This window comes from Scyliorhinus torazame, chromosome 6 (assembly GCF_047496885.1).
Source record: "Scyliorhinus torazame isolate Kashiwa2021f chromosome 6, sScyTor2.1, whole genome shotgun sequence".
Classification (NCBI taxonomy): Eukaryota; Metazoa; Chordata; class Chondrichthyes; order Carcharhiniformes; family Scyliorhinidae; genus Scyliorhinus; species Scyliorhinus torazame.
This window is the reverse complement of record NC_092712.1, coordinates 242642225-242657992: the sequence shown is the minus strand read 5'-3', so window position 1 is coordinate 242657992 and position 15768 is coordinate 242642225. Positions and strand designations below refer to the sequence as shown.

General features: G+C 46.4%; 1 protein-coding gene across 1 annotated transcript in view; it reads left to right on the top strand.

The window, feature by feature from the left end:
• LOC140425357 (unconventional myosin-X-like) overlaps positions 1-15768 on the top strand; it is a 341226-nt gene that overhangs the window by 120438 nt on the left and 205020 nt on the right. Inside the window, exon 2 of the mRNA XM_072509538.1 lies at positions 871-969. Within this exon, the coding sequence (XP_072365639.1) occupies positions 871-969 (99 nt within the window). The remainder of the gene's footprint in view (positions 1-870; positions 970-15768) is intronic.

Genomic DNA, 15768 nt, shown 5'->3' with positions numbered 1-15768 from the left:
CCACTGGTCGGGGACAGCAGAACCAGGGGGCATAGCCTCAAAATAAGGGGAAGTAGATTTAGGACTGAGTTTAGGAGGAACTTCTTCACCCAAAGGGTTGTGAATCTCTGGAATTCCTTGCCCAGCGAAGCAGTTGAGGCTCCTTCTTTAAACGTTTTTAAGAAAAAGATAGATACCTTTCTAAAGAATAAAGGGATTCGGGGATATGGTGTATGGGCCGGAGAGTGGAGCTGAGTCCACAAAGATCAGCCATGATCTCATTGAATGGCGGAGCAGGCTCGAGGGGCTAGATGGCCTACTCCTGTTCCTTGTTCTTATGTTCTTATGCAGTTCCAATTCAATTTTGCTCCCAGGAGTTCGAAATACAGATATCAGAACCTAAATCATTTTCTAATGGCACTGTTTTCCTCTTTTTCTCATTCATTAGTCTAAGCCTACTTGTATCAATAAAGATTATTAAGATTACTAAATAGGCATACTTTTTAGCCTGGACACTAGTGCTTGTGATCACCTTGAGCTCGAAGTGGCCACACGCTCAATTCCCGCAGCAATAGCTGAATTGTGGTCAGAAATGGATGTGTTGTAACTGACTTTTCTCAAATGGGGATCAGGGACGATGGTGAGAAATTGAGGTAGGTTTACAGCATAAATTAATCTGTCTTGTTAACGTGGCTCAATGAGATGCTCCACCCCAAACCCCATCCATTTACCATGACAGGAGACTAGTGTATATTACAATATTTAGTTTATATTACAATATTTAGTTTATGCTACTGATGATTTAACTCAAAATATCCTAATTGTAAATGTATCTGGAACAAATGCAGGCTTTTTTATCCTTAGATTTATTTTTCCTCTCCCTTGCTGTAGGGAACACTGGTCTGGTTACGAGAAAATGAACAACACCTTCCAAGTACCGTTTCAAGCTGTGGAGGCGGAGTGATCAACTTCATTACAAACTATGGTCAGGTGAGTGAAACTGGGCAAAGGTTTGACCTGGCTCTCTGAATCTTCAAAATATTAATAATGTAAATTTACCTCTCCTCGGCCATGGTTCTATCTGCCACTCGCTTTCACTGGGCATGAATGTCACGGCTGTGACCAGGGTCCAGATTATATCATCAGATTACAAACCTATCAATATTAATGAGGTCCTGAACACACATTTAAATTGGTGTTGGGCGAGAACACATTGGGAATGCAAATGGAAATATCTGCCATGACCCCAATGTGTTGTGGTCCGTCACCATTTTAATGTCCACTGCATTCCCACTAGGCAAGGAGTGTTAAATTTGGGCCTAGATTGCTGAAACTCTCCCTTCTTCTTTTAGTTTTGTGGTTAATGATCAGCAGTGTATATGTGATGATTTTAGCAGAATATCATACTGGACTGAGAACCTAAAAAGACAAATAAGATAATTGTCATAATATGCACATCATGAGGTAAAAGCAGGCAGTGACAGACACCCAGGTGAGCCAATCAACATACAGAACAGAACACGACCAATCACCAGACAGAACACCAGAGGGAGGCTTCCAACTATAAAACACACGGGGCATCAGCACTCCGCCTCTTTCCACTGGTGACAACTGTAGTGACAGGGTGTACAAATCATTCAACACCTTCTACACGTAGATCAGAGCTAGCCTGGTCTAGATAGTTAATGTTAGTTTACTTAGAGTAGTAGAGAGTCAACCCATAGGCAGCTGTGTGCTTCGATACTGAAGTTCAATAAATTTTATTGACCCAACACCTACGTTTGGTGTATGCTTAATTATTTAACTGCATCGTGTTGCAGTCCATGTTACCCCAGGGTGAATAACACAACAATAATGTGTCTGAAGGAACCTTTCTTCATGTTTCCCATCACATGTTGTCCCTCTGGATGTATTGAATAATAAAAACAGCTGATTGATAACTTGATGAGGCAGGGTCTTACCTCATCAAGCAGTCTCATTCGGGAGGGCAAAAGCAAATGACTGCAGAAAGTGGAAATCTGAGCGAAAAATAAAAGCTGCTGGTAATACTCATTAGATCAGGCAGTATATGTGGAGAGAAACCGAATTAATGTTTCAGGTCAAGGTGACCTTTTGTTCTTTGAGGGATTAGATGTCCATGGTGAAGAGGAAACAATGCTGATAACCATTGAAGTGTAGAGTCATGATGTTGAGAGGAAGAACTGAACAAGGGAAAATGTTAAAAATCGACGTAGGAAGAATTAAGTTCAGTGGTGCAAGAATAGACTGACAGTGCGTCAATCAGAACAGTCCCTTTGTGAATTCTGGGAAGGAGGTAGATGTGGGCAGGACAGAGTTGGGAAACTTGAGGTCGGAAGCTGTGGAGGGAAGATCTCCAGAGGAGCTGAGGTCAGTGGCAGACCTGGATACGATAGCTTGATGTTTAGTAGTGGGGTCATAGTCCAGGGGGAGGTAAGAGGAAGTATCAGAGACACTTGACTGAAAGGTCATCTCGACCTGAAACCACAGCTGTCTGACCTGATATTTGCAGCATTTTTTATTTTTGTCTCATTTTGTAGGGAGCTGAGAAATCCGTGCTGAATATAGAGATTTCCCTGAACTTAAATTGGTATTGAAATTGCTAATATGTTGTTAGTTGAAAGGGATTTCTAACCTTGTCCGCTAAGCGTTTTGGATTAATTTTATTTGATAGTTTACATACCGAGCCTGAATTCTCCTTTACGCCTGTTCGTGGGATCAGCTGAAAAAGACATTCAGCTCTGTGTTAGGTGTGACTGCTTGGCTCATAAACACCAAAAGCTAATTATTAATAGCCGTAATTTAGCTGTGACTGGCAACCAAACCCTGTGTTTTCTGAATGTCACGATTCTGCATTAGACTGTGCTTTCACTTTGGGTGAAACATGTATCTATCTCTCACGTCTGTAACAAATACCTATCTCTATTTTCTCAGTGTATTCAAAACAAACTTTAGAGATGAATGGTTAGAGGCAACAGCTTTACCTTTGCTGTGCCTTTGTGTAATGGCTTCAATACAAAATTGTATCTATAAAAGTCTAAGCAACAAAGAATGAATCTCTGGCAGAATTGAGTGTGGAAATGTGCATACAAGTGAGTGAGAGATTAGATGGTGCTTGTTAAATTTACACTATTTATGTTAATAAAAAATTAACATTGATGTCCTTGTCCAGCAATCATGAAGAGAATACTAATTGTATTTTCCCTTTGCAAAAATGTCAGCTGAGTGAAGTGGATGAAACTGCCCCAATGGCCTCCAGCAGTATCACTATGATCCATACGAGCTCTCTGACGTGTCTCAGTCTTCACCCTGATAATTATGCTTTTCAACCTACTTTGCCTTTCTTAACTTGTAACATTTTACTGCTTCATTCCACCCTTCTTTGAACAGCACAAAACAGCTCTTCTAGTCTTCACAGCCTGAATAAATTGAAACAGAGCCTTCTCACAAGGAAGCCAGAAAAGGAAAAGCAGCTACATCAAGAACTGCAGGCAAACAAACCAGTAACTCCAATTACAATGAAAGCAGGAACAATAATAGAAATGAAAAACAAGCAATGGAATAGTGACAAATGCAAACCCAAAACAGCGTGAGGAAACATAATAAAGAACAAAATCACAACACTTTGAACAGAGAAAAGTACAGCACAGGAATAGGCCCTCCAAGCCTGCGCCGACCATCCGTCTAACTTAAAACCTTCCACACATCCGGGATCTGTATCCCTCTATCCCCATCCTGTTCATGTATTTGTCAAGACGCCCCTTAAATGTCACTATCGTCCCTGCTTCCTCCACCTCCTCCGGCAGCGAGTTCCAGGCACCCACTACCCTCTGTGTAAAAAAAAAAAAAAAAAAAAAAAAAACTTGCTTCGCACATCCTCCTAAACATTGCCCCTCGCACTTCAAACCTATGTTACCTAGTAATTGATTCTTCCAACCTGGGACAAAAACTTCTGACTATCCACTCTGTCTATGCCCTCATAATTTTGTACACTTCTATCAGGTCGCGCCTCAACCTCTCTCGTTCCAGTGAGAACAAACCGATTTTATTCAATCTCTCCTCCTAGCTAATGCACTCCATACCAGGCAACATCCTGGTAAACCTCTTCTGTACCCTCTCCTCAAGTCCATCAGCCTTTCCTCATCAGATTTTCCCTCCATACCAGGCAACATCCTGGTAAATCTCCTCTGCACCCTCTCCAAAGCCTCCACGTCCTTCCGATAATGCGGTGACCAGAACTGTACGCAATACTCCAAATGAGGCCGTACCTCTGCCTCAGCGTCCCCTCTTTTGGCGCTTTCCCCTTGGAAAGCGCGCAAAATGGCCGCCCTAATCTGGGCTGTGGGCCGGGAGGTACTCGGTCGTCTGGACCCACTCCGCGGGGGGGGGGGGGTGGTGGGGGGGTGGTGTGGGGGTGTGGGGGGGGGGGGGTGGGGGGGGGGTGGGGGGGGGGGGGGCCCCGTGCTGCGCTGTTTTGGCCGCCTGGATATGGGAGTACCGGCTGGTCACGTTTTCATGGAGGACACAGGTCTCGATTGCAGTCGCCAGGGTGAGTTGTTTCACTTTAAGGAGCTGCTGGCGTAGGGTGTCTGACACAACCCCAAAAACTATCTGATCCCTTATCATGGAGTCGGAGGTGGGCCCGTAGCCGCAGGATTGCGCAAGGATGCGGAGGTGTGTTAGGTATGATTGAAAAGGTTTGTCCTTACCCTGCAGGCGCTGCTGAAATAGGTACCGTTCGAAGCACTCATTTACTTCCACGCTGAAGTGATCATCGAACTTGAGCAGCACCGTTTTGTATTTTGTTCTGTCCTCTCCTTCCGCGAATGCCAGGGAGTTAAAGATGTGGATGGTGTGTTGCCCTGCCGTGGAGAGGAGAAGGGCTATCTTCCTGGTGTCCGATGCATTCTCCCCGAATGTGGCCTCGAGGAATAGCTGGAAGCGCTGTTTGAAAATCTTCCAGTTTACACCTAGATTACCAGTGATTCGGAGCGGCTGCGGCGGGCTGATGCTTTCCATGGATCAGGATGGCGGATTGCTGAAATGGTGCAGGTAGGTCTCACAGTCGCTGGTCTGCGTCCACTCGTGGTATCATGCCGTGTTGGGTGTCCTGATACACAAATGAGCCAACATGGCTGCAGATGGTACAACTTGATTTTATTATGTTTACCAACAGATGCAACTAACTATAGACTTGGGTACGTTCGCTACCAGCTAACTTATGGACCTAGCCCTATCACTAATGTTGGTGAGGCACTCAGCACATGGTCTATGTCTGAGTGTCACGCTGCAAGCTCTGTGTCCCGAGCTGTCTCCCACCAGAACGAGCGGGAACTCTCGTGTTCCCCCTTTTATAGTGCGTGTGCTCTTACTAGTGATTGGCTGCGATGTTGTGTGTGTGCTGGTTGGTCCAAATGCCTGTCCATCAGTGTGTGTGTGATTGCACCATGATATGCTGATCTGGATATAGTGGTCAATCATCTCGGCTCCAGGATATCACTGAGTTCCTCAGGACAGTTGTCCTAGGCCCAACCATCTTCAGCTGCTTCATCAATGACCTCCCTTCCATCATAACATCAGAAGTTCGCTGATATTTTCACAATGTTCAGTACCATTCGCGACTCAGATACTGAAGCAGTCCACGTGCAAATGCAACAAGACCTGGACAATATCCAGGCTTGGGCTGACAAGTGGAGAATAACATTTGTACCACACAATTGCTAGGGAATGGCCATTTCCAGCAAGCGAGAATCTAACCATTGTCCCTTGCCATTCAGTGGCATTACCATTGCTGAATCGCCAACTATAGCATCCAGCGTCGACCAAGCTGGTTTCCGCAAGGACCGCAGCACAGGGGAGCAGGTACAGTGTTGTACTCCAACTCGGTAGCAGAATGCTGCGCCCCTGTTTGGTCAAGGTCATTGCACCCCGTACACACCACATCCATCCGAATACCACCAAGCACACCACACGCACTTGACATCCATCTGAATGCCACCACGCATGTCATTACTGGAATACTACAATCAACACCACTCTGTCCTGGCATATATCACTCCTCCACACATCTGCCGACTTGTAACAACCACCTGCCACTTCATGTTGATCTATTCTTCCATCAAGAAGGCCGATCTAAAAAAACGCTCCCACACAGGACTTCGACACAAATTCCACCTGGACAAATCCATGGGAATCATTGGACATGACAAACGAGTGCTCCAACACAACCCAACAGCTGCCTGATTTTAAACTTTTAAGGAAAGAGTGGTCCACCCTTGACAGGTTCAGGACGGGCCACGGCTCCAGCTTGGCCAAGTTCCACAGATGACGCATTAGTGCCAGCCCCCTCTGTTTCCTCTCTCTCACAGGCACAATGCATCACCTCATCGAAGAATGTCCAATCCACAGATTCAGTGTAGGTCTATCCACACTCAACACAGCAGCAACGGAAGAACCTGCTCGGCTTAGGGACTTTGCTAAATAAAATTTAAAAATAACATCCTGTGGGTTAACATTGACCAGAAACTGAACTGGACTAGCTATAGAAATACTGTGGTTACAGGATTAAGTAAAAGACTAGGAACCCTGTGGCAAGTAATTCACTTCCTGACTCCCCAAGGCCTGTCCACAATCTACAAGGAGAAGTGGCTGAAGTCCTATCTAGCTCAAAGGAATTTGGCTGTGAATGTTGAAGGTCAATCATTTCCCTGTTAGGGCATTGCTGCAGGAGTTCCTCAGGATGTGCTCGACCCAAACATCTTCAACTGCTTTGTGGATCTTTGTTTATTATTGCACAAGGTTCAGCACCAGTTGCGATTCCCCAGACACTGAAGCAGCCGGAGTCCATATGCAGCAAGACCTGGCCAACATTTCCGCTAGAGCTGATAAGTGGCAAGCAACATTTGTGCTCCCAAGTGCCAGACAATGATAGAGAGTATCTAACCATCTCCTTGGCATTCAATGACATTATGATCGCTGTATCTTCCACGATCAACGTAATTGACCAGAAACTGAACTGGACCAACCATATGTGGAAATAATGGCAGATAAAGGCTGGGCATCCTGTGGTGAGTAATTCATCTCCTGATTCCACAAAGCCTGTCCACCATCTACAAGGCACAAATCAGGAGTGTGATGGATATTCTCCACTTGTCTGGATGAGTGCAGCTCCAACAACACTCGAAGCTCTGCGGCATCCTGGACAAAAGCAGCCCATTTGACGACACCCCATCCACCACTTCAAACATTCACTCCCTCCACCACCAACGCACAGTTGCAACAATGCCACCTGAAATACCGTAGTATACAAGGCTTTAGACAAGTGCTGGAAAATAGGATTAGAATAGATAGGTGCCTGATACCCAGCGCAGGCACAATGTACTGAAGGGCCCCTTTCTGTGCTGTAGGACTCTATGACTCAAATGAGTTCCATCTACAAATGCACTACAGCAACTCAACAAGGCTCCTCCAACAGCAACTTCCAAACCCATGATCTCTGCCACCTGAGAGATGAGTAAAGCACATGCATGGGAACACTGTCACCTGGACGTTCTCCTCCAAGTCTCTCACCATCCTGACTTGGAAATATATTGCTTTTCCTTCACTTTTCAAAATTCATGGAACTGCACTATGGGTGTACCAATCCGCAGGGACTGCAGCGGTTCAAGAAGGCTGCTCACCACCATCTTCTCAATAAATGCTGGCCTAGCCAACCATGTCAACATTCCATGAAATAATTTTTTTTCAAAAACAGACAGTCGCTAATAAATCCTTTTAAGCATTCAGGCGAAACCTTTTTATTCTGTTGGTCAGAATGTGAAACTTGCTACCATGTACTGCAAATTACACGTCGTTACCATAAAATCCGTCCCGGGGGGGGCCTCCGAGGGGGTCTGGCCCACGATTGGGGCCCACTGATCGGCAGGCCGGCTTCTTCACCCCCCCCCCCCCCCCCCAGGGTCTAGTTTGTTGTGCGTCCAGCCCCAGAGCCCCCGCGCCATGTTGCGTTGGGGCCGGAGTGTTCAGTAAGACCACTGCGCATGCGCGGGTTGGCGCTGCCCCCAGTGCGCGCCAGGAAGTAAGGCTGGACCAGCGTGAACCACTCCAGCGCCGTGCTGGCCCACTGTGGGGGACAGAATCGCTACTGCCCGCGCCCGTTTCGCACCATCGTGAAATGCGACGGCGTTCACGACGGCGAGGACACTCTGTCCCGCGATCGGAGAATCACGCCTGTTGTTCTTTCAACTCCTAACTATTCAGTGCAACAAAACTGCCACTCTTGCCTCGTCTCCAGACCACTGCCATGTTGTTGACACAAAACTGTTCTCTTTGGTGGCCTAGCAATCCAATCAGTTGTATCTAACTGCTTCAAAAGCATCTCGTATGAATAAAACAGGATGGACTACTTGGGCACCAGGTCTGACAAAGGTAAACCCAACCTAGTCGACCCTGCAAGGTCCTTCTCAATATCGGGGAACTTAAGCCAAACTTGGAAGAGCTATTCTGGAGAGTAGTCCAGCTATCGGGTGGGGTTTTCCAGCCACCCTCACCATTAGGAGAACATGGTCCTGTCAGAAGTCAATAGAATTTTGATGGGGCTGCCGAACCTCCCATGGCAGATCCCACCATGATCAGCTGGAAAATCCTGGCCATAGTAACTGAACCATAATGCTTAGCCAAGGTCCCAGACTCCTCTATCATCACCCACATCACTGAGCAGAGCAAGGGTATGGAATGTTTTCTGAATTGGGGAATATCAGTCTTGATCATTGACATTGGTGTGGCATCGCCACAATTGACCAAATTGATCGCATGTTGAAGGACATATTTGTCACAGTGGGCTGGTGACAGGCAGTGAGAGAACCAAAATGAGGGTTATTGCCTCATAAAGCTATGTATGCGTTTGTGAAGAGAAAAATGTTGGTGAAGACAAATGTAGGTCCTTTACAGTCCGACATTGGGGAAATTATAATGGAAAATAAAGAAATAGTTGACCAACTAAATACGTTCTTTGGTTCTGTCTTCACAAAGGATAACACAAATAATGTACCAGAAATGTTGGGGATTAAGTGGGAGGAGGAGTTGGTGAGGAAAGTAGGTTGAACTCAATCTCAATCTCAGATTAAAGGGATGATCCTTTAACACTGAGATGAGGAGGAATTTCTTCAGCCAGAGGGTAGTGAACCTGTGGAACACTTTGCCGTAGAAGGCTGTGGAGGCCAAATCACTGAGTATCTTTAAGGCAGAGATAGATAGGTTCTTATCAGGGGTTATGGGGAGAAGGCAGGAGAATGGGGATGAGAAAAATATCAGCCATGATTGAATGGGGGAGCAGACTGGATGGGCTGAGTGGCCTAATTCTGCTTCTATGTCTTATGGTCCTCCTGCTCGAGGATGAGTTTGATTCAGTTCAAGGTGATGCGCAGGGTGGACATGACTTGGTCGAGGATGAGTGGGTTCTTCCAGGGGGTGACCGATGGGTGTGAGAAATGTAGGTGGGGCTGGTGAATCACACTTGCATGTTCTGGGGCTGCGAGAAACTGGAGAGCTTTTGGAAGGCCATGGTTGAGATATTATCCAGGATAGTGAGGTGGACGTAGGCTATGCTGGCGATCTTTGGGGTCTCAGAGGAGCCGGAGCTGCTGAAGGGGAAGGGGGCCGATGTCATGGTCTTCGCCTCTCTGATTGCCTGGCAAAAAGGATCCTGTTGAATTTGAGGTTGGATACGCCGCCGAGGGTGGCGGCCTGGCTGGGGAACCTGTACGACTTTCTCCGGCTGGAAAAGATCAAGTTCAAGTTGAGGGGGTCAGAAGAGGGTTTTGAGGTGCGGTGGAGGCCATTCATGATGTTATTTGAGGAGTTGTTCGTTGGGCGGGTGGAGGGATTAAAAGAGAAAAAACTACAAACTGTTGACTCTGCGTTGATGGACTATGTATTCTGTTGATGTGGTGTATGTTTGGAAGCAACAGTGGGTAGCTCCAGAGTCCCAGGTTCGATTCCCAGCTTGGGTCGCTGTCTGTGTGGAGTCTGCACATTCTCCCTGTGTCTGCGTGGGTTTCCTCCGGGTGCTCCGATTTCCCCTCTCGACTCCCGAAAAACGTGCTGTTGGATAATTTAGACATTCTGAATTCTCCCTCTGTGTATCCGAACAGGTGCCGGAATGTGGCGACTAGGGGCTTTTCACAGTAACTTCATTGCGTGTTAATGTAAGCCTACTTGTGACAATAAAGATTATTACTATTACAGAATGAAGGGTTGCTAATTTTTATTTCAAAAAGGAGGTAGAGAGAACACTGGGAATTTTAATCAAGTCAGTCTGACGTTGGTAGTGGGGAAAATGCTAGAGTCCATTATAAAATATGTAATAGCAGACACCATGGGAGGATTGGACAAATTCATCATGGATTTACGAAAGGGAAATCATGCTTGAAAAATTTCCTGGAATTCTTTGAGGATGTAACTAGTAGAGTTGATGAGGGGAGCCAGTGGATGTGGCTTATTTGGACCTTTAGAAGGCTTTCGCCAAAGTCCCATAAAGGAGATATAGTATGTAAAATTAAAACAAATGGGATTGGGATAGTGCATTGAGATGGATAGAAAACTGGTTGGCACACAGGAAATGAAGAGTAGGATTAAACGGGTCTTTTTCCAAATGACAGGCAGTGACTAGTGGGGTACCACAGGGATCGGTGCTAGCACCCGAGGTATTAACAATATATATATATTGATGATTTAGATGAGGGAACAAAATGTTTTAGCTCCAAATTTGCAGATGAGACAAAGCTGGGAAGGAGGGTGAGTTGTCAGGAGAATGCAGAGGTGTTTCAATGTGATTTTGCCAAGTTGAATGAGCATGGCAGATGCAGAATAATGTTGATAAATATGAGGTTAACCACTTTCGTAGCAAAAACAGGAAGATCGATTAGTATTTGAATGACTATAAATTAAGGGGAAGGGAATATACAACAGTCGCTGCATGGAGGTGCAGCAGGCAGTAAAGAAGGCCTTCGACGTTGGCCTTCACAGCGAGAGGATCGGAGTACAGGAGCAGGGATATCTTACTGCAATTATACAGATCCTTGATGAGAACACACCTGGAATATTGTGTGCACTTTTGGTCTCCTTAACTGAGGAAGGTAGTTCTTGCTATAGAGGGAGTGCAGCAAGAAATTTCCCAGATTGATTCTTGTGATGACGGGACTGACACATGAGGAAAAATTGAGTCAGTTAGGATTATATTCATTACCTCTCCCTGAGTTCCACACCTACTTCCTCATTCTCTTGGGTGAAGACAGATGTGAAGTATTTGTTCATCACCCGACCAATGTCCTCCGGCTCCACCCACAGATTGCCCTTTTGGTCCCTAATGGGTCCTACTCTTCCCCTGGTTATCCTCTTCCCAATAATACACTCATAGAATATCTTGGGATTTTCCCTACTTTTACCAGCCAGAGCTTTCTCATATCCCCTCTTTTTGCTCTCTTTAATTGCTTTCTTAAGCTCCATCCTGCACTTTCTGTACTCCACAAATGCCTTTGCTGATTTGCTCCCCTTATACTTGCTAAAAGGTTCTCTTTTCCTTCTCATCGTATCCTGAATGTCTCTGGTCATCCATGGTTCTCTGGGCTTGTTACTCCTTCCTATTACCCTGGAGGAACATATTAGGCCTGTAACATCCCCATTTCCTTTCTGAATGCTCCCCACTGCTCTTCTGTAGATTGACTCACAAGTAACTCTCTTTCCAGTCTAACTTGGCCAGATCCTGCCTTATTTCACTAAAATCACCTACCCCCCCCCAAATTCAAAACCTTTTTTTGCAACTTGTCTATTTCTTTGTCCATAACAAGCTTAAATTGCACCATGTTGTGGTCACTATCACCGAAATGCTCCGCCATCAACACATCAACCAACTGTCCGGCTTCATTCCACAGAATTAGGTCCAGCAATGCACTGTCCCTTGTTGGAACCTCTACACATTGAGCTAAAAGTTTCTTCTGTATACATTTTACTCCATCTAAGCCCTTAACATTATGACTGTCCCGCTTAATGTTGGGAAAGTCGAAATCGCCTAATATAATTACCCTGTTATTATTTTTACACACCTCCGCAAATTGTGCACATATTTGCTCCTCTATTTCCTGCAGACTATCTGGCGGTCTATAATAAACACCTAGCAATGTGGCTGCCCCTTTTTTATTCCTAAATTCTACCCACAAAGCTTCATTTGTTGACCCCTCCCAAGATATATTACCGTACTGCAGTAACCTGACTCCTGTGGGCGACATGGTAACACGGTGTTTAGCACTGTTGCTTCACAGCTCCAGGGTCCCAGGTTCGATTCGTGCTTGGGTCACTGTCTGTGCGGAGTCTGCATGTTTTTCCCATGTCTGCGTGGGTTTCCTCCGGGTGCTCCGGTTTCCTCCCACAAGTCCCGAAAGACGTGCTGTTAGCTGAATTGGATATTCTGAATTCTCCCTCAGTGTACATGAGGGACATTTGTGGGCAGCACGGTAGCATTGTGGATAGCACAATTGCTTCACAGCTCCAGGGTCCCAGGTTCGATTCCGGCTTGGGTCACTGTCTGTGCGGAGTCTGCACATCCTCCCCGTGTGTGCGTGGGTTTCCTCCGGGTGCTCCGGTTTCCTCCCACAGTCCAAAGATGTGCAGGTTAGGTGGATTGGCCATGATAAATTGCCCTTAGTGTCCAAAATTGCCCTTAGTGTTGAGTGGGGTTACTGGGTTGTGGGGATAGGGTGGGGGTGTTGACCTTGGGTAGGGTGCTCTTTCTAAGAGCCGGTGCAGACTCGATGGGCCGAATGGCCTCCTTCTGCACTGTAAATTCTATGACATGAACGGGCGCCGGAGTGTGCCGACTAGGGGATTTTCACAGTAACTTTGTTGCCGTGTTAATGTAAGCCTGCTTGTGACAATAATAAAGATTATTATAATGCAATGCCTCCTCCTCTTTTACCTCTCCTCTGTCTTGGGTGAAGATTCCATACCTGGAAATGTTAAGCTGCCAATTCACCCCCGCCACCCCTCCCAACCACGTCTCTGATGGGCACTATATCACAACTCTTATGTGTTAATCCTCGGCCTTAACACATCCGTTTTACCTGTAATACTCATTCAGGTACCTCCAGATAAGGAATTTTGTACGGGTGGCCTTCCCAACATTTCACAATGCACTGCGGGCGTTTCTGTTGAAAAGGCGCTGGCGGGGTCGGAAGAGGATATCTGGTATTTATGGGAGAATTGTGTCTTGAAGACCCTGACTTGAAGGATGGAGTGAAGGTGAAGTGGGAGAGGTAGCTGTGGCCTATAGTGGATGATGAGGTGTGGAGTGAAGCCCAGTGCAGGATGAGCTCCACATCATCTTGTGTGCGGTTTGGTCAAATCCAGTTAAAAGTGGAGCACAGGGCCTGCTGGCCCACCTGACCAAAATTCGTTTGAGTTTTTTTCTGGAGGCAGAAGACGGGTGCGAGCTGTGTTCTGGTGGGCCAGCTAATTACAGAATCATAGAATTTACAGCGCAGAAAGAGGCCATTCAGCCCATTGAGTCTGCACCGGCCCTTGGAAAGAGCACCCCATTAAGCCCACACCTCCACCCTATCCCCGTAACCCCACCTACCACTTTTTTTGAACACATGGGTAATTTAGCATAGCCAATCCACCTAACCTGCACAACTTTGGACTGTAGGAGGAAACCGGAGCACCTGGAGGAAACCCACGCAGGCACGGGGAGAAAGTGCAGACTGAGTTGGATGATCGGCCATGATCATTATGAATGGCAGAGCAGGCTCAAAGGGCCAAATGGCCTAATTTTCTGTTTCTAACATAACCTCGTTATCATCAATCTACCAGATGGAGCGGGTTTATAGTATGCAGGTGCGTTTGTCCATGCTGTGTTGGTAAGGATGACTACCACACAGTCCTTGTGGAGACGAGGTGTTGCTGATTTTGCCTTAGTTTAATTGCTCTGTTTTATCACCTTTGCTCTTGAGTCGCCAGGTATCTTTATGATACCGCCACGTGGTTCAAGTCCGAGTAATGATCAATAATCCAATACCGATTAGTAAGGTTTAAATCAAAGCACATTTATTGTACACCGTAATCGCTACTCCTTTACAAATTCTACGTCTAAGCTACTTCTACAGCTAACAGGCCTATACTTAACTTGGAACTGGCCCACCAGGTCAGGGAAACAAATGGCCTTTCGTTCGGGTTCTGAGCCTGCGGGATTCGAAGTTGGTACAGGTTGGTAGCTAGGAGCTATCTCGTAATGAGCGTTGAAGTAAGACTTACAGGTTCGATCGGCTGCTGAAGAGTGACGAGAGCTGGAAGAGAGAGCGCCTTGAACTTGGGGCTCAATTCTTATAGTCCCCAGGGGCTTCCTGCCTTTCGGGGCGGACCCTGTACCTGGTCCCAAGTGATTGGACTTTGTCCCAATCACTTGGTTCGATTTCTCCAATGCTGGAGCGGTTCCCTGATCAATGGGCGGTCTTGAGGTGGTCGTTCACCTCCTTTTGTGTAGGCTTCTGCTGGCGCCGAAGAGTCTGGTTTGGCTTTGTGTGTCTAAATGTTGTTGATTGTTCCCGGGGATTGCTCATTAGTATGCAGATGGCTGGTGTTTTGTTATGCTGATGGTTGCTGGTATCGATCTTGTCTGGCCTTTCCAGAGGTAAATACACAGCCAACCTGCAGCTGCTAGTTTGTGTCTTGTTGGCTGACTTTCCCATCAGCCTTTGCCGTTCGCCATTTTGAATCGGGAGTTGGCCATTTTAAGTGGCTACAGAGTGCCTAGATTTTTGCCGTGTCGTAGCGACTCCATACATTATCCAAAATGTTGCCGGGATCCCAACTACAGAAATTCCGCCCCCATTCCCAACAGATCCCATTATTGCCAGTAATGGGGCAAAACGGGCAGCATGGTAGCACAGTGGTTATCACAGTTGCTTCGCAGCTCCAGGCTCCCAAGTTTGATTCCCGGCTTGGTTCACTGTCTGTGCGGAGTCTGCACGTTTTCCTTATGTCTGCGTGGGTTTCCTCCGGGTGCTCCGGTTTCCTCCCACAGTCCAAAGATGTGCGGGTTAGGTGGATTGGCCATGATTAATTGTCCTTGGTGTCCAAAAAGGTTAGGTGGGGTTACTGGGTTATGGGGATAGGGTGGAGGCGAGGGGTTTAGTAGGGTGCTCTTTCCAAGGGCCAGTGCAGATGCTATGGGTCAAATGGCCTCCTTCTGGACTGTAAATTTTACAAAAACAATTCTATGTAAGAAGCACATGGAGAGAAACAAAACCCAGCATGGGGCCATTTGATCTGTGCTGGGTTAATCCAGATCTCTTTTTCACTGGTGTAAAGATCTTGGACGGGATTCTCCTGTCCGCAAGCTGTGTTTTCCAGCGCAGCCCGCCCCTGCCAGCAGCAGGATTTTCCATTCCCGCAGCCGGCCAATGGGTTTTTCCATTGTGGCCAACCCACGCCATCAGGAAACCCATGGGCGTGGGTGTGCTGCTGGCGGACAGGATGATCCTGCCGATGGAGAATTATGTTGCTTAGCTTGCAGGATGTAACTTATGATTTTTTTTTTTTTAGATTAGACATAAATACTTATAAAAGGCAGATAAGATCTGTGGAACTGCAAAGTAATTTAAGTCCTTGTTCATTAAATGTTGGGGGGAAAAACAGCCTGCTTGTGACTAAGTTTTAAACAAATGTTTCCTTTAGTTTAAACAGCTGTTGTTGACATAACCTAAAGGGCTATCATTATAG